Here is a 22,777-nt window from a genome sequence, read left to right as displayed (position 1 = left end):
GGCATGGCAGAAGTTGAACACCAACAGGTAGAAATCCAGGCTTTTGTTTTTATTACCAAGCTTGTTTTCTTATGTAAGCAAATTATTTCCCATATCTATGAAGCACTAGCACTTTTTTTGGTGTAGGTATTCATTAGGGCCATTCAGAGCAACACATATGCAGACCTTCACATGGATTAAGGAAAACAGCCTATCTCCCAATGCCTTTGCCCTGTGTGGAAACACTCTAGAAAAGACAGACAGGTGTGCAAAGAAACTATTAAACTCAAGCTTATATAAGAAAAACAAAAAACAATTTTGGCCTCTAGAGATAACTGCTTCCTAGAGGATGAATGCTCCTCCTTCAAAATCCACCCTTGGAGAAAAAAATGATTTTATTATCTGCCTGGAAGCCAAACAAGGAGGGGAAATTGTTTCAATCAGAAGTACAAAGACTCGGTTTACTTAAATAATCTTTAATGGTGGATCATGCTCTTATTTCCAGAAGATTTCTAACAGCACAGACAAGCATAGAGTTTCATCCAAGGTACATAAAATAGCCAAGTGAGAGGATGATACATGTGATTGCTAAAGGAATACCAGCTTCAATTCTGACACCAAAGCAAAAACTAACATGATGTACCAATAGGCAGATTAATGGCAAGGAGAAAGGAAGAAAATGAGAGATGAAGCAGGGAGGCAGTTTACGTTTCACTTCAGTTCAACTGATTATACCATTTCTCCCTGGAACCCTTAGATTAACAAGGCATCCATGCTGGCTGAAACAAATGCAAGACAGCTCTATTGCAAAACAGCTTGGGAGACAGCAATGGGGGATGGGATGGAGGGAAGGGAAGGGAAGGGAATTACCATGCTGTGTCATGAAGATGAAACACCAACTAGACAGGCTTTAAAGAATGGCTCCTTTTTCTTAGATGTGTGACCCTCAAAATAATGACACAAACTGTAACAAAATGCTTCTTCCACACATGACATGAAAAAAGCAACCTATTTAGTCTTGGTGCACTTCGTGAATATCTTTAAGCAGACATTTGTTATGACCCTCAGAATTTGGCCACAGCCACCTAGAGCAGTTTTCACTTCTAATTGTGCTGGAGCACAACTTCATGCAGCCACGCTGGTTGAGGATTATGGGAGCTTCAGTCCAATGTATCTGGAGAAGTTGAGGTAGTCAAATTTAGAAGGAGGGCATCACAAGCTTCCGGTTCACTTTAGAAGCATTCCTTGCTATCTACTCACCTCAAGTTTAACCAATGTATTTCCCTTTGTACTGGATCTGCTTCCAATAGTAAGCTCGCATGTTACTGGCAGCAACTGGGAGCAAGAACTGCCTTTTTTATAGACATAACAGTCTAAGAACCTGAAGAGAGTGAGCACAGTCTGAAGTTGGTTTCCTACCTAAGGAGAGAGGCCCACAAGCGATTTCCAAATTATGACTGATGGCACAACAACCATTAATAGGATGACAATAGCCTACTAGTATTAAAAGTAGCACGAGAGTCAAAAGCTGTCAGAAAGTGAAAGAGATAGCATAACAAGCAGTTTGAATCTGCTGCATTATAACCAGTCCAGAACAGTTTTCATCTCCCAGGAGCTTCTGCATCAGGCATTACATCAGACATGGCTGCCAGACATGGTGGGAATGATCCCCCAACATGGGGAACCCTCCCGAAAAAAACCTAAACTTTAAAACAGCTGAAGGAAGAAGCAGTCCAAAAACCGGGGCAACACTGCCAGAGTGTATAAACCCATAGATAATGATTCTGCTCTAACACCCTCTCCTCCTGTAACTGCACCATTAACTCCCTAGGGAACAAAATGCTATCATTCCTGAGCTAGTAGCAACTTTGGGAAAGTAGATTAGACCCAATAAATGGCTTAATGCAACTCCACGTATCTTCCCACACCAATTGCTGATGAGTGTCACTGATCCAATCAAGCCTTAAAATTACTTAAAAGTTTGCTTTAAAAACAACTGATCTCAGATGTCCTTCATCATCTCCATTTTGAATCTGATATATAATTAATAACCATCATAATAATTTATCATAAACTCCTTCCATGCTAGGCAAGTATCTTGGCTCCAAGGCTTTCTTCCAGGAGTTATTTTTTCAGGGCCAGAATCATCTTCAATCTCCTTGCTACATTAATAACTGCATCAAACTTCTTTTATAATACTTGGTTGTAGAGGGAGACCAAGAGTTTCACAAAAGATACAGAACAATTTTTTAAAAACCCAGTATTTGGCATGCTAACAACAATACCTTTATTATCTCAAGTCCACTTTGCCCCTGACAGCACACAGTCGTTCACCTTTAAAGGATGGAGGGAATCAAAGGTTAGTGCTTTCCCTGAGCCGGAAAAGACAAACGTTATTGGGCTTTGAAAGGAAAGGAAATCTGTCCTTTGCCCCACTTCATACTAGAGAGTGTTTCTCAATCTTGACAACATTAAGATGCCTACATGTCATGACTTTAAGATATCATGCTGGCTGGGGAATTCTGGGAGTTAAAGTCCAGACATCTTAAAGTTTGCCAAGGTTGAAAAACACCGTGCTAGAGCTTAAAACTGAAAAATGGAGGCTCCTGCCTGGTGGGATTGACAATGTTTTGCCCTGATGGCAAAAGGCAGGACTGGTTCCAGCCACTCAGAGGTGCTTGACCAGCCAATGGGAACCCCCTAAAACAAAAGTGAGGTAGCGCAAGGCACCCCCAGAAGACTTTGACCCTGGCAGATGTTGCTCAGGATACATGTAGACATGCTGGTGGTTCTTCTTGCTACTGGGCAAATGTCAGGACTTCCAGAATTTATTCTGTACTGAACTGGCACATGTTCCTTTTTACCTCTTTGGCCTTGGCTGTCAATCGATCTGACCAGCCTTTCCATTCACACTACAGATGCTTTCCTTGGTTCCTGGATCTGGACCCTGGAGACACTTCTAACTATTCATCTTCCAGGAGGCCCCAGCCGATTACCAAGTGCAAAGAAATCATGGAAACATTTCCAAGAGATACTGAAGGAAACACACACACACACACACACACACAACAGGAAAGTAGAAAAGTCTCTGGGATGAGGGAGGTGGATGGTCAGGCTCTCTCTGTGCTCACATAACAGACCCATCTTGTCAAGCCAGTGTGGGGCTGAAAGGGAGACCGATTATGAATGAGTCTCTTTCAGCAAGTATCCCGGATAGAGCTCATAGTCAGAAGGTCTTCTTCCTGGATGGTCTCCAGCATCTCTGTCTGCACAGCCTGGGTGATGAGAGTCAGCTCCTGGGAAAGTGTCTCATAGCGATAGGCTACCCGGATATCTGGCACATTGGTACGACGGATGTCATTGCCTTCTGGCCCTTCCTTCAGGTAGTTGGGTCCAAGCCAGTAGCTCTTCACCTGAGGAACAAAGGCAGAAATCAATCCAGGGTTAAGCCAAAGAGCAGCCTATGTTTTCCACCTGGACATTCAAAGCCAAAAACATTAATGAAGGATACGGTATAATTCATAGTCGCTCTGGGAGTGAAATGGGCAGTCTAAATTTAATAAATAAATAAATAAATCCTTTTAAAAAAACAAAACAAGAGCTAGCACCAACTATATCTCCCTCTTCCTTTCTCTATCTCTCTCACATGCAAACTAATAACATTACTCATGGGTTTTAAATTCTCACCTTATGTTCACTTTAGTGCACAAATTGCTCAATAGCATCCCCCACCCCCCCAGAAAAGTTACCCTTCATTCAGTCCATGAGAACAAGATACCTTAGTAGAGGCACAGTGGTATTACAATGGCAAAGATAAAAGTCTTGGGATAGGCATTTCTGCTTTCTGCTCATTTGGAGTTGTTAAAACTATCAGAGAAAAGGCCTTAAATATCCATCTTATTCTTACTGCTGCACATTAATGTGTTAAGTTTCACTGGGATTTTGATCAAGAGTTGAATGCCTCCAGGAATTTTACAAGATGTATCAAGGTGTAGTATGCCCTGTTAATATAACTAATTCCCTGGCATCCACATACAACAAGCTGCCCTAAACTTAGAACAAGGATTTGGCAATGTAGAAACAGCCTTTGTGGGGGGGGGGGGGAACCTACGGAAAAATTAAAATCAGTCTAATAAGGATTGAGCATATTAAGTGAGAACATAATGGCAGCTATTATGTACACGGGAGAAGGGAAGGCCAAAGAAAAAAGGGGCAAGGCAGATACTGGCATTCTGAACTCCCCCACTGCATCTTTAAGACTAATTATTTTTGAACTTCATAATCAGGAGGGTGGCTACCTCCCTGGTGAAATCTGCAGAGGTCTTTATATACAACCTCCCCAGCATAAAATGGATTCATTTCCAGCCTAATTTCCCAGAACTGCCATGATGCTTTCAGAACAAAGGCTGCTCTTTTGCTGCAGATGGAATCAAGGGAAGGGAGGCGTTGGATATGCTCTCTTCAACATTAGTCCTCAAGAGATCTCCTTCCCTTGAGTACAGACTTGATTGAAGAGGAGGCCGCATGTAGGTGTTGTGGTCCACCAGGAGCCTGCCGAGCTGGCAGCAGAGTCGAACAGTGAGGAGGCTGGGGAAGGCCCGGACGAGGGCTCTGTGTCGGAGGCAGAGATGGGGCCAGGGCCATCTGGGAGTGATGTGCGGACTCCAGAGCCCCCAGAGTCAAACAGCAGAGAGGCAGAGGAACAGGAGGAACCTGTTCCTAGTGCACACATGCACAGAGCTGCCAGAAGGCAAGAGCAGCTAAAGCAAAAGGGACGACTCGGGAGTAAGGCTAGGAGATGATTGGCCCCTCCCATAAGAAACAAAGGCACTTGGGCCTTTTGCAGAAAAGCAATGTTGCTAACTCTGTTTCCAGTTGGCATCTCTTGTTTGTTTCTGAACTCCGTGGGGTTTTGCCAAGTAAGGCCTTTGGCAGGGTGTCAAAGAAGATAAAGGTTGCTGTTACAATAAAATAGGTTTGTTTGGGATTAATTGTGTATTGTAATGACTCAGTAAGGTCACTACAGTAGGTATTATGTCTTCTACACTGAACAGGCTGGTTCAGATGAATGTCTCTGTAAATCCCTCTCCCCTTGAACTTCGGAACATTATTTTGGGAGGTCATAGCCTGAAGTCAATCCCTTTCAGAGAAGATTCTACATTACCTTGTGGGAGAAGCCACTCATGAGCACACTGTTCCGTGCAAGTTCACACATATCGCAGGAACTGAGCTTCCAAACCTGTGTGGCAATGCTGTACTCTTCCATCAAGGGTTCCTGGAAGCAAAACTGTCAATCAGACCCAGATACATGCAAATAGAGCATTACCAAGCAGCACAATAGGATACAGGACTGGCTTCAGCGATGTTAGTATATATCAAATTAGTTGTGCACAATGCAAACTGAGTGCAGTAGGCAGCAACTGAGAAGTCCCAGAGCTATAAGCTAGATTGAAAAGTGGAGAATTATCACAGAAGAAGGCAACCACTTCCGCACCAGGACAAAAATCCAACATCAGTAAGGAATGAAGCAACTTTGCTTTTAATAAAAACTGAGCAGAAAACATTTCCATTATTTTATTTCCAATAGATAAATTGGGGAACAATGTGTGCCTGGGATAAGTGAAAAATATACAGGTAGTCCTTGACTTACGATCACAATTGAGGCCAACATTTCTGTTATGAAGCGAGACATTTGTTAAGTGAGTTTTGCACCATTTTACGACCTTTCTTGCCACAACTGTTAAGTGAATCACTGCAGTTGATAAGTTGGTAACCCGGTTGCTAAGTGAATCTGGCTTCCCCATTGACTTTGCTTGTCAGAAAGCTATAAAAGGGGATCACATGACCTTGGGACACAGCTACAGACATAAGTATGAACCAGTTGCCAAGCATCACTTGGTCATGAGGCTGATATAAGAGTCGTAAGAGTGAAAAATGGTCACAAATCACTTTTTCAGTGCTGTTGTAATTTTGAATGGTCACTAAATGAACTGCTGTAAGTACAGGACTACTTGTAAACAACTAAAACAACATCTTACTTTTCCAAAAACAGTTAGTGGGGTGTCTGTCCCAAGCTGCCACAAATACTTATACAGACTGAACCAAAGACAGCATATTCTACTTAACACCATTTTTACTTTGGTTCTTGTGGTCAAAATTTGACCTTTGAGCCACTAGGTGGAGACATTTCAATTACACTGGACAATGAAGATTTTGCTTCCTAACACTTTCCCCTGCGTCTCATAGATTTGGCTGCTAATCACAAAAATAACCTGGTATTTAACCTATCATTTTCTAGATATTTTCGGTTTTTACACAATGGCAATATACACCCTTCAGTAACTGTTGGCTAGGATGCACACATGAAATAAACACGAGAAAACATGGAATTGTTGCAGGGGTGAAATGCTCCCGGTTCGGACCAGATCACCTGATCTGGTAGCGATGGTAGCGGGTGGTTCCGAGAACCCCATGCCCAGCTGAGCTGCGCGATCATCAGAGCCTTTTTTTTTTTTTTATACTTTTAAAAGCATTTTTTCTTCGGCTGAAAAAATGCTTTTAAAAGGCTCTGACAATCCCAGCTGAGTTGCCTGAACGTCAGAGGCTTTTTTTTCTTTTAAAAGCCAAAAAAAAAATGCTTTTAAAAGAAAACAAAAGCCTCTGACGATCAGGCAACTAATCGTCAGAGCCTTTTAAAAGCACTTTTTCTACAACCTCTTTGGACAAAGAGGTTGTAGAAAAAATGCTTTTAAAAATAAAATTTAAAAAAAGTTGGCCATGCCCACCCAGTCACATGACCAAGCCACGCCCACAGAACCGGTAGTAACAAATTTTACATTTCACCACTGAATTGTTGTTGAAGCACATGCAGTAAACCAAGTACAACAGGGACATCTGCAGAGATCTAAAAGTGGCGGCTTTGCTGCTTGGGATGAAGCATTATGTAATTAACACATGATACAGGCAAAGGAAAAACTTATACAGCTATGTTTTCTTTCTAGTATTTTGCCACACTATATAAAAAGAAGGGCATCTTTCCTCCCTTGGGCCATCTTTCATTCCTTTGGGTCACACCTGCTACATGACACTCACCTTAGTGAAATGGAACTGCAGGGGGTCGTCTGTGGACAGGGAGACCACGAGGCCCCGTGACAGGTACTCAGGTAGCGGATTACGATGGTAGCTTAAGAACAGGCTGTTATTGCTAAGTGGAGACATAGCAATGCCAATCTGAGCCAGGTAGTAGAGATACTGCAGCACCGGTGCCTAGAGAGAAACTCAATGTTAAGGCATGGGGTATCTCAAGCAAACACTGAGCCCCACCTAATGCTTGCTTCTGGATAAATATACATGGGTTCCTCCTTCCTTCAATCCATTTGGAAGAGTCATGAATAGAAACTCTTTCAAGAGACTGCAAGTATCACCAGCATGATCTATTCACATTCTCTTTTTAGGAGCATGGTGGCTCACATAGTTAGGGCACTAGGTTGACAAGCAGCAAGCCCACGTTTGAAACCCGAATGCTGCCATGGCACAGGATGAGCTCCCGTCACTTGCTCCAGCTCCTGCTGACCTAGCATTTCGAAAGCATAGCATTCAAAAGTAGCTAGACAGGTACCACTTCGGTGAGCACATTAATGTGGACATGAAAGGAGTCCCCAACTGGGCATCCCCTGGAGAATAGCGATGTCACCGCTAATCCTTTCAACCTGGAAGCGCCTTGGTGCTTCCGACACAAGTGCGATGTGATTTTCTTTTTGCTTTCTGCCTAGGTTCCCACTGCATGTTTACCACAACAGTAGCCTTTATCAAAATACCCAAAGGTATGTGATGGTTTAAGCAGCAGCTTTGCTTCTAAGCAATGTTTCTGCTTCAGCACATATACAGGCATGTCCATGTTTTTAGATGTGGTATCAACTCATTTGCGTTCCCTTACCTTGCGGAGAAGGAGGCCGTGAGATATGTTTTCTGACAGCATGAAAGCCGACACAAGATGATGGATGGGTCCTGCCTCCCCACAGTGGGGTCGCAGGACGAAGGTGTGGAAGCCCCTCTTCCTAGGGGAAAAAAGGGAAAGCAAAATATACAGCTTAGTCAATCAAATGAATGGCATTTTGGAAAAGGAGAAGTCAAAATGCTGGTAAAATGGGAAAGAGGAACAGGAATTAATGCCCAACCTACAGCACCAAAGTTATGAAGCTGAAACATAGACCACAAGACCTGAGTATTTGAGTCTCTTAATATGTTACTATTATTACCAGAAAGGTGAGAAAAAGGATATTCAAGGCCTTAAAAACCATTCTGGAGCAAATGCAAATTCAGAAAAGGTGGGTGAGGAGGGAGATAAGACGCAAACCACTTACCTACGCAGATGATTCAACACCACCATATTAGCATAGGTGTAATAAAGGTAATAAGAATATGGTGGGTTATCTTCTTCCATCCAATTGCCAGGTAAGGGACTGTCCAAGTTGAAGATATGGTGTTCTGGCTTAGACTCATCGTCTACGCTATCAAAACCATCCACCTGCCCATTCAGAAACCAGAGGAAAGAAAGGGAGCGGGTGAAAATATGCCTGTGGATTTCAAAGCCTCTTGCATCTTCATTCATTTTATGCAAATCAGCCAGAGGGATCGTGACAATTATTTAAGACTGATATATATCAACCATTCCGCTTTATGCTAACTAAATGGCCTTCAGGATCAAGCATATACAAGAATCACATATATAAGGTTTGTCCTTCACTCTGCCCCAAATGCAGAGATACTATTAGCCATCCCTTTAACAAGTACTAGAAATTAAGGTTGTTTTTTTTCCAGTATCCCTACTTACATGCTCCAAGAAGAGATGCAATTCTGGGTGGCTAGCAGGATTGATGGTGGCTTCAAAGAGAGGTAAGAAAATGTTCTCCAACATCTCCTGAAAGTTGGCCAACTGTTTCTTTGTTTTGTATACGTCACTGTTAAAAGTCAAGAAACAAAAAGTGATAGTGCTCCATCACACATAAATCTCTTCATTCCTCACAGTTGACAATCCTGTTCCTCAGACTTTGTTCTGAGCTGACTGAGGGCTATAATTAGCAGTCGTGTAATGTGACACTCCACATATCCTGATTCTTGGAAGAAGAGGGGAGTGGGTAGCATATTTCCTAGAACAGGGGTCTCCAACCTTGGCAACTTTAAGACTTGTGGGCTTCAACTCCCAGAATTCCTCAGCTCAGCTAAAGTTTAAGACTAAACTAGTTCATTTTTTCCCCTTCTGTTGTCAATGTATTAGGTGGTACCCAATTCCCTGTTTTCTGGGCAGAAAAATCTCAAGCTGCCCAGAGTCAGCTTGTTAGGGGAGATGGGCGGCATAAATATATATATATTTTAATAAATAAATAAATATGTTGCCCAGTCAAATTGATTTTACTCTGGCACCAGAAAACTGCTAACACTTCTTCCACGTCTCTGCCCTCCCTGGCATTAAAGTTACCACAGAAATTATGAACAAATACCTAAGTATGCCTTGATCACACTTAAAATCAGTTGCTTTGTGGTAAGGCTTGCACAGCTTCTGGCAATGAGAGTCAGATCACTTAAGTAACCCAACTGCTTCAGCAAATCCAATTCCCAACAATCTTCACTGCAGATGTCACACAGCAGAGATGGTTGGAAGGAATAACTATCTTACACTCAAAGGTGCTTTTTTTCCCCAAAGGTATGCAAAAGTTTTGCTTCTCATCCAAAAAGCTTCTTCGGTCTTGAAATGAAGAAGCTTCTTGCATGAGAAGCAAAATGTTTTTCAAGGGGAAAAAAACCCAAGAAAGTCCAATTGCCTTTTGGAAAAAGCACCTTTGGGGAAAACCATGAACTGGATGATTGAGAATCTCCATAGATAACTCTCTTACACAGTGATTTAGTAAGAGAGGATGTGTTTTTGGGAAAACGTGCAAGTTTGTATGGCCATTTATCAAATACTTTCAAAGTAGTTTTAGTCCTTCTGGTGCTTCTGTTGATATTGTGGGGAACAGATTTGCAACTGGCTCTTCCCCCATCCTCTGTTGTGGTCCGCCGGCAGCCTGTGGAGCTAGCAGCAGAGTCATACAGTGAGGAGGCTGGGGGGGAACATGGACCAGTCCTGGAGTCTGGTGAAGGCTCGGACGAGGGCTCTGTCTCAGAGGCAGAGAAAGGGCCATCTGGGAGGTAAGTGCTGCCTCCGGAGCCTCCAGAGTCGGACCTCAGTGAGGCAGAGGAACAGGGGGAGCCTGTTCCCAGTGCACGCATGCACAGAGCTGGCAGAAGGCAAAAACAGTTCAAACAAAAGGGATGACGGGAGTAGGGCTGGGAGATGATTGGCCCTTCCCATAAGACTTAAAAGAGGAGCAAAGGCATGTGGGCCTTTGCAGGAAGCAACATTATTCATTCTGTTCGGTTTAAAGTCTGAAGCTCTGTTTGATTCTGGACTCCATGTGGTTTTGCCAATTAGGTCTTTGGCAGCGTGTCAAGGGAGCTAAAGGTGGGTGATTATCCGCCTTATCCCGAAGGAGTCTTTACAATTATTTGGGACTCATCTGTGAATGAACAGAATTCACAGCCGTTGAAATTAAAGAGGTTTTTGGGACTACTCGTGTGTTTTACTGACTCAGGAAGCCTAGGTGAGAACATTCTCCTCTGATGCCACCAACAGAAGACTGGTATTTTTCTGAATGGTAGACAGAAATCTGTTGCAACCCTTTCCAGTTCAGATGTTTCATTACCCAACTAGATACTGTAACATCATCAGTGCAAGTCTTACCACTTTAGCTCATAAGCTGATATTGTACTACACTGAGCAGCTACGTCCAAAGGGTGGTTTCCCACTAACTGGGATTACAACTGCTGTGGAAATCAAAACTAAGATCCAACCACAGAAAACTAAAGAGCCCTCTACAGTTCTTATTGAGATGGTTGCTCTCCGTGACCGTCAAAAAATACAGTGGAAAGCTACTTGTAGCATAAAGAACCCTCTATAACAGGGGTCTCCAACCTTGGCAATTTTAAGCCTGGCAGACTTCAACTCCCAGAATTCTGGGAGTTGGAAGTCCTCCAGGCTTAAAGTTGCCAAGGTTGGAGACCCCTGCTCTATAAAGCAGTAGAACAATTTCTCCCCAAAGATACCCAGATATATAAGGCACAGCGATCTCACTGATCCTAAACATGAATACTCTGAAATTGGTTTCAGGATTGCAGCCTCTAAGGTTTCACCTTAATCATACCTGTTCAAACAACATGATTTTCTATAAATCTTTAAAAAAAAAAAAGACAGTGGAAGGGCAATATTTATCTTATTTAGGGTATAATCTTGGTGCCAGAATTATATATATGTAAAAAAAGCAAGTCCTGTACCCACTTTTTACTAGACAAAACCGGCTGTTGAGTATTAATAATAAAGCAGCTAATGTATGCAAAGCCCTTTGTGATTCTGCGAGTCTCTGCATGCTTTTGAAACTGCAAAACCAAGAGAGAGGTACTCACAATAGCCGAGGCACCTGCACCAGCCAGCGTACATTGTTGGAATGCACTCGGTGGGTAACAGCCCACTTGGCTAACTTATCCCACTCATCCCGTGCTCGGCCGTAGATAGACAGTCGCAGTTCTGCATTCTGATATTTGCTCTCTTCTAGGTCATACATTACTTCCTACCAGGAGAGAATGAGCTTGTTAGCAATTTAAGAATAGGAGCTCTTTCTTTAAAAAAAAAACAACAATAAAAATACATGTTCTTTTATCCTGTCTTTTGTCTGGGAGGTCTGGGTGACTTAGATGGGGATCTCCCCTCATTTTCTTCCCAAACAACAATCCTATGAGCCAGGTTGAGTGACAAAGAGGTTGGTTGAAATTCATTCAACAAATTATGCAGTTAAATAGAGACACTGATTGCAGATTGTCCGATCCACTTTTGTTATTTTAGCCATAAGGTTTCTTAGGTTCATAAAACACACCAGGCCGCAGAGCCTCCTTCATGCATAATGCTAAACCCAATATTAGCCCATAGAATACGCTAAGCATACCGTAGTTTCCAACTACAATGGCTAGGTAAGTATTGTAGCATGGTGTGACACGAATATATTGGCTTCAACTTCTGATGATTGAGGGACAAATGTATAAACATTTAAGAGTAGGCTTCTAATGTTCAGAAGTGAGTTATGGCCATTACTGGGCCTGCAGTAATCAAGAAATAACCTTTATACACCCACCACCCCTTTCTGCTCCCCCCGTGTGACTTTATTACTTATAGCAGGGCTGTCCAACTCACTGCTTGCGGGTTGGATGCATCATGTGCTGGCCACGCCCAGACCCGATTTAGTGAAGGGGGGGAAAGTCACAATATGTCATGTGATGCTGCCGTGACAACGCGAGTTTGACACAGGGGTGGGTTCTAAAATTTTTTACTACCGGTTCTTTGGCCGTGGCTTATTTTGTGGGCATAGCTTGGTGGGGGTGTAATGTGACTGGGTGGGCGTAGCCAACTTTTTTTTTTTTTTAAAGCATTTTTTCTACAACCTTAAGAGGTTGCAGAAAAAATGCTTTTAGGAGCCTCTGACGATCCCAGCTGAGCCGCACAATCATCAGAGGCTTTTTTTTTTTAACTTTTAAAAGCATTTTTTCGGCTGAAGGGATTGTAGAAAAAATGCTTTTAAAAGAAAAAAAAAAGCCTCTGATGAGGTGGGCGGGGTAAGCGAGCGGCAACCAGGCTGGGGACCGGTTCGGGGGTGTGGCCAGCCAATGTTATTACCGATTCTCCAAACTACAAATTTTTACTACCGGTTCTTGTGAACTGGTGCAAACCGGGAGCAACCCACCACTGGTTTGACACCCCTAACTTACTGTAACACTTCTATTACTTCTCCAAAACCAACCTGCTTGATTCTCCCAAGCTTCAAAGCCCCAAAAGATAGCTATATTTAAGTCTGCATAACTTGTTCAGCCCCACTGGCTTTAAGAAAGTATGTACAAATGAGGCCAACTTGCAAGGTAATCCAGATGTGAAGCACAACTAGATGGATTGATCCTACTTTATTATAAGGTTACATTTACGAATCTTGCAAGTCTGAAAATCCATTTCTCCCCCACTGCCTTTGCAGCCTAAAAAACTAGGGAGGGTCCCTTCTGAGGCATCTGCCATGCCTACATTCCTTCTGCAGGCCGTCTCTTGTCCAACTGTTCCCCTGGCTGTGGCAATTCCCTGTCTCTCAAGGACATTCCCACATACCATTATAGCAGGCCTCACCTTGATGATATGAGCAAAGTATTTTCCAGAGACTTGGTTGTCTGTTTTAATGAAAATCTCCCGCAGAACAGACTCTCCTATGGGGTTGTATTTGGCATTGAACTTATCAAATCGATGAAAGGTGTTACGATCCTATTAACAGAGAGAATGCCAAGATAAATCATGATAAGCCAGAGTGCAACTGCCTTCTCTTCCTGATTTAGCCCTACTCATAAAGATATATTTCTTTAATCAGAATTCCCTCCATCATCCCCCTTTGATTGGAAGTGCCTTCCAAGATCAGAAGCTGCTACATATTTCTTTAATGAGCACTTTCTTCTCTTTGATAAATACTACCAAATTACTTGTTGGAGTTAATTAAGATCAGATTCTCTATTGCTTATAATTGAGGCAACTTTAGAGCTGTGTTCCCACAGACCTGAAAAAGTCAGAAACTACCATTCTGCATGTGAGACCATTCTACTGGAAAGAATAAGAAACTTTTATCCAGCCCAGTGTCCAAAGTTAAGATTGCTATTTAGTCCAGTAGGAAAATCAGTTTCTAATTCTCTTTATAAGTCAGAGAAAAGCTACCCTCTTCGATGAATGCATCTGACATACCGCATGGACATCGAGGGTGTCCACACTCAGATCGTATGCGGTGAGATTCATGGTCTCAAAGACCTCTTTAAGGGTTTGCTCCTTGCCCTTTTCCACATGAACGATTTCCTGCAGGTGTTTCTTCATAGCCCGTTTGATGAAGCGTAGCAGATGCTTCTGATTCATGCAGGATGAGGCGTGGATGTGTGTGTCCACCTGATCAAAGGATTAGTGGATAACTATACAAGCTAGGAAGATGCAAGCTCAAATGTTATCTTAGACACCAGTTCATTAGCTGACTTTAAAAAAAAACTGTTGTTCTCAAACTCAGCTCTATTTTTCAATCTGTAATACAGAAGTAATGCTGACTTTCTTCCAAGATTGTTATACAGTAAGCATTAACATAATTGTTTGGATTTTGTTTTTATAAAAGACAATCCCTATATACCAATCCAAAATGGGCCAAGAGGTGCAAATCTGAGTGCAAAACTCAGCATTTCTGTTGAAAGTGTTTTGCTACCAACTTAAAAGCAGTAGGATCTGCTAGTGTTCTCTTACCAGTACAAAGAGGTAAAGGGCTGTACTGGTGAAGCGTTCTATAAGAAGGCTGTGAAAATATTTGAAGACCCCTCGCATCCTGGACATAAACTGTTTCAACTCTACCCTTAAAACGACGCTATAGAGCACTGCACACCAGAACAACTAGACACAAGAAAAAATTTTTCCCAAACACCATCACTGCTAAACAAATAATTCCCTCAACACTGTCAAACTATTTACTAAGACTGCATTACTATTTATCTTCTCATTGTTCCTATCACCCATCTCCTCCCGCTTATGACTATATGACTGTAACCTTGTTGCTGGTATCCTTAAGGTTTATATTGATTGTTCCTAATATGATTTGATTGCTTATTTGTTCCTTATGACTATCATTAAGAGTTGTACCTTATGATTCTTGACAAATGTATCTTTTCTTTTATCGATACTGAGAGCATATGCACCAAAACAAATTCCTTGTGTGTCCAATCACACTTGGCCAATAAAGAATTCAATTCTATTATTCTATTCTATTCTATTCTATTCTATTCTATTCTATTCTATTCTATTCTATTCTATTCTATTCTATTCTATTCTATTCTATTCTATTCTATTCCTATTGAACTTTCTAGTCTCAACAATCTGTGGCACTGAGATAGTCTGTAGCCCTAACTACCAGCACATATTCTCAAATTATACAGTGCTTCTACCTTTCGAATGTTGTAGAAGTCACGATGTGGCACCTTTTTCTGAGCTGCCAGCTCTTTCATCTCATTGAGCAGGACATGCATCTGGAACTTTGAACTTAAGTATTGAAGTCTTCTATAGCAGAAGGATTTTCTGTCCAAAGGTGAAAAGAAAACAATTTAAGATTTGCACACCTTAATTAGAACATTTTCCATTTGAGATCTAATTTCATTATTATTATCCCATAAGCTATCTCAGTACAATAAATTGATAACTCAGAAAGTTTTACACGGGTGGGGAAGCTAGATCCTTCTTTCCAGAAACAGAATATGGGAATTACTAAAGATCCCATACAATCAAGCCTATGCCAAGTCGGCCTAATGGTGAGTCTACAATAGCTACTGTAGCTATTTTAAGTAGCTACTTGTCTACTTATGTCTATGCAGATTCGCCATCATCCAAGCCATAGTTATCCCAAACTTTTCAAGAGGCAGAGCTGAAGAAGCTTCTTGGATGAGAAGTGAAACGTCTTCAAAGAAAAACCAGAAAGTCCAGATGTTTCTTGAAAAAACACCTTTGGGACTACTGTTTCCTTACAAAAATGCTAAGAAATTGAAAAGCAAAGCATCTGCTTTTGGCTCCTGGTATTCAAAGTTGTATTGAAGCATTCTCTGGACACGGTTTCTTTCAAAAAAAGTCCAATAAATTTTTTTTCAACCTGAAGAATACGCTTTGATTATCCAGGAAAATAATCATATGATTATTTTGAACTATGAACTATGTTAAATTGACCAAAAAAAAAAAAGATAAATGTGTCTCCCATGTAATCTTATGATGACAATGTGTTTTACATAACAGATTCTAGGATCATAATATATGTAAGCCACCCTTGTAGAATGGCTATTTGGAAAGGAGTTTGGCACCTGGATTTTGCATGCACAGATCAAAAAGGTAGAAAACTTACATGGGGCCATTGATGATCAGAGCCATCAGAACATTCATGTCAGCCACAAACTCCTGCAGGTCAGGATAAGGCAAGTCCAGTTCAGTGGTCCTTTTCAAAATGCAATAGAGAACAGATCGCCAAAGTTATGAGCAAAGTTGCATCATTGAAAGAAAGCAAGGAAAGAACCACCACCACCACTACCTGGGTCTGCGTAGAGAATAGTTTTTTGAGTAACCCAATAGATATAAACCTGTCAAACCAAGAACAGCCTCGCCAATATTCCAGGAAAAAAACCCTATATCATTGTCACTAGTACTTTGAAAAATTGTAAGAAGTATTTTACTAGAAAAAATAGAGAAACAAGATGCTCTGAATGATTTGCCAGCCTTGAAGTAGACTAAATCATTGTTTTAAAATTTGGAATTGGCAAAATCCTGGGTTTTACATTTGCTCTAGGATAAGTATAGAATAACAACTGCTTTTCTATATTAGACAGAGAGGAAATGAGCAATGCAAAATATATGTAGCTGCTGTAACAGATGGTTTAGAGCAACGGTCCCCAATTTTTCCAGCTTTGTAGACCAGTGGTGGTGGCAGTGGCAGTGAGGGGGAAGAGTGGATGGTTCCAGGTCATGCAAGTGGTGGGGCCACATATGCGGGCAGCTCCACTTGCGCGAGCAGCGGGGGCACACACTGACGCATCTAGCTCCATTTGGAGCTATGTGCGTGAGGGCCCACTGCTTGTGCGGCCTGATTCTGACTGAGGCCACAGCCCAGTACTAAGCTGCGGCCCAGGGGTTGGAGACTCCTGATACATGTCATCAATGTCTTCCTGACATTGGCCTCAAAGTTTCTTTTATATCAGATCAAGGAGTTGCAGTACAACTGGAGCCCAATATCTGGAGCCCTTAACTTGGTTATGAGCTAAAGCAGGGGTATCAAACTTGCGGCCCACAGGCCGGATGTGTCACATGCTGGCCACCCCCACCCCCAGTTTAGCGAAAGGGAGAAAAGTTGCGAGACGTCACGTGATGACAACGTGTCATCGCAAGTTTGATACCCCTGAGCTAAAGGGTAATATGTCAGATGGCTGGATCCATATCAGATCGAAGTGAGAGCAGCTGAAGATGCTGAGCAGCAGTATCCTGCTTTTCCTTCCTTGCTGCTTCATTCTCAGTCCAGAAGTGTATTTTACTAGCTGCAATTGATACAAACACTAGTATCAGCCTGGATCAATGTTTCTCAACTTTGACAGGTTTAAGATGTGTGGACTTCAACAATGCTGACTGGGGAATTCTGGGAGTTGAAGTCCACACATCTGAAGCTTCTAGTCTGGACTGTAGTAGCCTGCTTTAGAATCAGTGTGGCTTCAAGCCTTCAGTGATGCTGAAGTCCGAGTTGATTATTCAGTTAGCACAAGCTACCAGATATGTTACATTTAGTAATTGGTTTCAGAGAACAGTGAAGGCCTAAATAGCCAGACTCCTATGTAGCTGAAGGTGTTTTCCATTTTCAGTTCCTGCATTTTTAGCCTAGGCTGATGGGAACTGAAGAGAAATGGTTGGTAATCATAGCAAACTTGTGTGAGTTTGTTAGCAGTCTTTCCAATTGCACCATTGTGTTCCTTCCATCACTTGCAATGTACTTTTAAAAGGCTTTTTGTTTAACATGACTTTCCTGGGATGTTGTGAAGCTGTTATATGGTTTGTAATTAAAGGGTGAGGGTTTACATATTTTTTTTAAATAACTTTTTTTTAATTATACTTTGCTTTGAATGTGAAACTAAAAATAAAAGTACAGTGCATATTTTTATTTATTTATTTGCTTTAGCTTATTCTGTTCTATTACTTTTTAGTGCAAGTAATGAGCTTTCCTAACTGAAATTTGTCTCTCAGTACGGCTGATTGGCAACCACAGCCCCCTCACTATTTAATAAGTATTACTTTCCTGAGGGCAGATGGATAAGAGAAAAAAAAAAGTGCTTTCTCGTTATTGTGGCAATACTAATCACTGTACATTGTATGCACATAAATAATGATTAGCAAAAAAGGAGCAGATAATTTTGTGTATACCACAAAATGTTGCTCAAGAATGAACCTTCCTAAAATAAATTCTGTTTGGGATAATTATAGATAAATTTTTACTTTCAAATCTGTTTCCTTTGCAGTTTGTTAAGTCAGAAGCATTAATGATTCCTAGCTGCAGAGAAAAATGGAGAGGATCAGAAATCTTGCTCAGCTAAGACATGAATCATAGATAACATCACTGCCCCAGATGTTATTTCTCTTCCAGATTTTTCCTAATAACCAGGTTATTCTCAGGCCTTCAGCCACCTACTTACTTGTCAGTGATATCCTGCTTGGTGTACACATGAACTACTCCATTGACCATCCTGAGACCAAAGCCAAGATCTCCAGGCATTGATTGAGGATCACATTTCTCATAAGGATGCTGGTGTGCAAATGGAGGGTGCACTGGAGCATCTGTAACAGAGGAAAATGCTTATGAGAAACCACCCATCTGCCCAGTGATCTTGACTATTGTAGTTAAGAGTTTAATGGAATGTTAAAAGAGAAATCAAATGCTAATTTACCTCTGGCCCATACCATAATCCCCCTCCCATTTCAGGGGTTGTGCATTCCCATTCTCTTCCACTAAGAAAGCATGAGCACAAACCAAGCAAATCAGTTAAGCAAAGGCTGAACAGGTACAGTTAGTCCTAGGATGGCAATTAAGATTGGAATTTCCACTGTTAAGTGACGTGGTTACAAAGTGTGACTGCATCACTTAGGGATAACAATCTCTGCAGTCCCAGCCATTGTTGTTAATCAAATCCCATGGTGGTTAAGCAAGGCAACGTCCTGCCAGTATCTACAATCAAAGTCAGTGGGGAAGCCGGCAGGAAATTTCAGGCTGTCAGGGAGGTTAGTGGCTGTTGCTGGGCAAGCTGGATAAGGAAGGTTGCAAATGGTTAGCATGTAATCACGGGGTATTGCAACCAGTCGTTAAGTGCAAACCAGTCATAAGTGCTAAGCACCTCTATCACGACTGTGGGATTGGGTGGTGCTGGAATATCCAGAACTCCAAGGACCAGTTGTAACCATCATCCTCTACCACCGCTGTAACTTTGAGCGGTCGCTGAATGAATGGTCAGAGCTGAGGACTACCAGTAAGTTTAAGGTTAAGTTTATATTGCGTATAGAATGTGATGGTACCACTGCAAAAAAATTGTATCCAGTGTTCCCCAAATTTGATAGGGAATCTCCGCATACCGTATATTGGACATCTCCGCCCATCACTCACTTGGCAGCTTTCCATGATATCTGAGGATAAGGAGATTGGTAATCCAAAGCGTCAAGAGTGCATAATGTTACGGAAGCCTAATTATATTACTCCTTCCCATTTACCTCAGAATCTGTTTAGATTGCATGTTTCTATGGAAACACAGAGAACGTGCAGCTTTGGATGTAATAGAAAATTTAGTCTACATGTAAAATTCCTTTGTTATTCCTGAGAAATATGCCTTTTTCTTTTTCTCTTTTAATTTTAGAAGTAAATTTCTAGTTGGCTTTAGACATAGCTTGTTCACTTCTTTGCCTTCTCCTTTATTAGAAAAATCCAAATAGAAAATACAGAACACAGTATATACCAAATAGGTGAATACAAGATTCAGCTTCTTTCAGCATAGAACTGGAATTTCCTTCATGCTTTTTAAAATCTCTCTCTTGGACCCCAATAAAAGAAACCTTGCAGAATGCGTAAGCATGGAGAGATAACTGTGGAGTTCCTGCACCTATCCAGTCTAGTCTACCCCAGTAGCAGATAATACAGGATTTGTTATTGCAACTGTCACTGATTGTGAAAGAAGTTGTGCCTCAAGGTCTTCTCCTTCCAGACTATTTGCCAGGCTTCAAATAGTTTAAACAATCAGTCTAAAATCCTATTAAAGTATCTTTTTCTAACTATCATCTTAGCCATCCCTGTCACTAGAATTAGGGAAATGCTTTTTTTCAATCCATGCCCAGTTCTGATCCTTACCTGCAGCCACAGGAGTCTCAGGGATCTCTTCATACATCCTGGGGGCTAAGGGTTTTTCTGAAAGATCCTGCAGGAATCGTGCTGTGGTTTTACAGAAGCTTTGCAGAGAAAACCCCATGTACTTCTCCCGAATGAATAATGCCTTGACCACACTTTTAGCAGCGTCCAACAGGTCTGTGAAGGGCACCTGTATAGGGCAAAAGAAAAGCAGTTTATTCAACTGAGGGGGTTGTCAGAGCCTCATTGTGGAAAGTTTCACACGCTATAAAACAGAAGTCATCAGAGAAAGCATTTTGAATACTTGAAGATAGAAAGAAAAGGTTTTGCATTCTACCAAAAAACCCACCGTTAAGGAACATTGCCAAAATGCTTTCCAATATTTTCTCTGTGATCTATTTTTTTCTTTACAGGAAGCAGCATTTGGAGATCACAGGATGCTTAATCCATGTTTTATCTCATATGCGTACTAGTTCAGTCAATTGAAGCTATTACAACATCTTAATAGTTTACAGACGAAGTTATGATGCAGCCAACCTTACATCTGGCAGGACTGCAAAAAGCCAAGTCAAGTTGGTTATTCAGCCAAACCCTCATTCACACATACATATTTCAACAGGGATTTACGGCAAGTTGACTTGAGTCTCCGAAGGGAGGGTTTAGGAATCTTTCTGTTCACCATTTTAGTGTTTAGTATGCTTTAATCACACTAGCACTGATGACGTTAACTAGTTTTGGTGATGAAATGTCTACAAGAAAATAAGCAAGCTCAGAGAGAGCACCAAGGACCCTTCATGGTTTAATAAGTTGTTGTTTTATATTAAGGAATAAGAGTTTTCTTTTTTGTCTTGTATGTCACCCAGACTCACATAGCTTGAGTTGGGCAGCTGAATGAATGGTCAACAGCTAATAGTTCCAATTCAGCCTTTACAAAGACTTACAAAGCCCTACTAAGCAGGTATATACAAAAGTGTGAAGGCTATTGTTTAACGCATTGTAAGCCACCCTGAGTCTCCGGAGAAGGGCGGCATATAAATCGAACCAATAAATAAATAAAATAAATAAATATAACTCATTATGCAAGTAGCAGTGAACAACCCCATCCTCTTCCTTGTTGCATTGGTGTGGTAAGAGAAAAACTGATCTCCCTGCTCACAACATGGTTGCCTGTGGCAGGACCACCAAGATTCACCAAGATTCTGGCTCATATAGAAGTGGAGAGAAAAATTAGGCTCTGGACTACCAATAAATATTCTCTAGGTGTGGACACCAGTGTAACTATGCTCCAGTGAGAGGGAAGGATATGCTTACTGCTCACCTTCTCAGCAAAGGAAATTACAACAACATTTGTGGCTGGCTCCAGGGTTGAGGTTTCTCTCATTCACTAGATTCACTGGCTTCCCTCTCTTTTGCTTTACTTATTTATGTATTTGTTTGTTAATTTAAATTTCTCTCCTGTCTTTTCATCAACAAAACAATCCAAACTGGAGCACATTCATGAAAAATAAGGAACAATGAGTTAAAAAAAAAAATAATGGTCCAAAATGACAATTCTGTCAAACTTTTATTCCACACCACACACCCTGAGCTCTGAAATGTTGGGCAACAATGCCAGAGCAGCACAGAGGAACCAGTTTAGCCCAAGCATAGATAAACAGCTACATCTTAAACTGATCCCCGGAAACTTCAAAGGTCTGGCCCCAGCCACAGCTCAACGGGGGGGGGGGGGGGGACTTGCCCAGCTGGAGTCCTGAGAATGCCCCCACTTGGCTCACTGCATCCCAGATCTCTGGCTGATGTAGCACCTCCGAGTACACATCCTGACTTGAACTTGGCTGAAGGGCAGCTCAGCTGGCGGAATGGCTCTCTCAAGGCTCCTGGGGAACTTACTTCCCAGAACCCTGCAAGGCCTTGAGTTTTTGTAAAAACAAACAACATTCCTGTTCTCAGCAACAGCAGTTTTCCTCCGCTTTGCCCTGGAAGTCAACCTAAATCAGCATGGAAGAGTATGCAAAACAAAAACCACATGCTTTTGCGGCAGAAGCAGTATGGGGTTTCTTTTCTTTCTTTCTTTCTTCAAATTCATCCCTCAGCTTCTGAGACACCACTAGGAAAAACAATTAAAGAGCCAGTAGAATGTTCTTTTAAAACAAGGGTGAACAAGCACTTTGAAGGGATTCCACCCCCTTTAAAATGGTTTTTTTTTAAATCATCAAGGTCTCTAAAATGAGAAAATTTGCAGCCCTTTGCTGAAATGGAGGAGCAGAACATACAATAGTTTTAAAAAAATGTACTCAAAAATAACAGAGCTTAACTTTTCTATTTTACTGTCTGTCCCAAAGTTCCAGTTGTCTCCAAAAGACAACTGGATTTTCTTGGGTTTTTTTCCTTGAAAATGTTTTGCTTCACATCCAAGAAGCTTCTTCAGTTCTGAAGAAATTCAGACCTGTCACTGTTTGTCAATTTCTGACAATCAGAAATCCAGTGACAAAGAAAGTCCAGTTGCCTTTTGGAAAAGTACCTTTGGCATAACCATGACATGGATGATTGAGAATCACTATAGATATTTTACTGCTTGTTTTCTTTTTTAAAAGCAGAAAATCATACTGAGGGGTAAGGTTTATCAGATTTCAGCAGGGCAGAGAGGCTGTTAAACAAAACCCAATCACATGCAGCCCACTGGCTACTCCACAACCCACATTTTAAAAACACCTCACAAAAAATTGGCTCCAAGCAGATGCCGTAGTTAGTAGGAT

At 41.5% G+C, this 22,777-nt stretch overlaps 1 protein-coding gene across 14 annotated transcripts in view; it reads right to left on the bottom strand.

Moving 5' to 3' along the window:
* Positions 1 to 439: 439 nt before the first annotated feature.
* The window catches only part of AMPD2 (adenosine monophosphate deaminase 2), a 63,054-nt gene continuing 40,716 nt past the window's right edge, over positions 440 to 22,777 (bottom strand). For 8 of the 14 annotated variants that reach the window (XM_034414776.3, XM_087889597.1, XM_034414779.3 and 5 more), the window contains 14 exons: positions 20,025 to 20,211; positions 19,259 to 19,309; positions 18,328 to 18,469; positions 16,005 to 16,094; positions 15,064 to 15,193; positions 13,835 to 14,029; positions 13,235 to 13,366; positions 11,479 to 11,642; positions 8,813 to 8,939; positions 8,343 to 8,506; positions 7,916 to 8,036; positions 7,072 to 7,245; positions 5,144 to 5,254; positions 440 to 3,392 (listed from right to left, as the gene is read on the bottom strand). In XM_034414776.3, the coding sequence (XP_034270667.1) occupies positions 3,177 to 3,392; positions 5,144 to 5,254; positions 7,072 to 7,245; positions 7,916 to 8,036; positions 8,343 to 8,506; positions 8,813 to 8,939; positions 11,479 to 11,642; positions 13,235 to 13,366; positions 13,835 to 14,029; positions 15,064 to 15,193; positions 16,005 to 16,094; positions 18,328 to 18,469; positions 19,259 to 19,309; positions 20,025 to 20,211 (2,004 nt within the window). In that variant the 3' untranslated portion in view covers positions 440 to 3,176. The remainder of the gene's footprint in view (positions 3,393 to 5,143; positions 5,255 to 7,071; positions 7,246 to 7,915; positions 8,037 to 8,342; positions 8,507 to 8,812; positions 8,940 to 11,478; positions 11,643 to 13,234; positions 13,367 to 13,834; positions 14,030 to 15,063; positions 15,194 to 16,004; positions 16,095 to 18,327; positions 18,470 to 19,258; positions 19,310 to 20,024; positions 20,212 to 22,777) is intronic. The other 6 variants (XM_087889595.1, XM_087889598.1, XM_087889599.1 and 3 more) reach the window with 1 other exon arrangement.

The sequence above is a fragment of the Pantherophis guttatus genome, chromosome 3 (assembly GCF_059756535.1).
Source record: "Pantherophis guttatus breed Tessera chromosome 3, ASM5975653v1, whole genome shotgun sequence".
Lineage (NCBI taxonomy): Eukaryota > Metazoa > Chordata > Lepidosauria > Squamata > Colubridae > Pantherophis > Pantherophis guttatus.
Note: the sequence above shows the minus strand (reverse complement) of the source record. Positions and strands in the feature narration are given on the sequence as shown.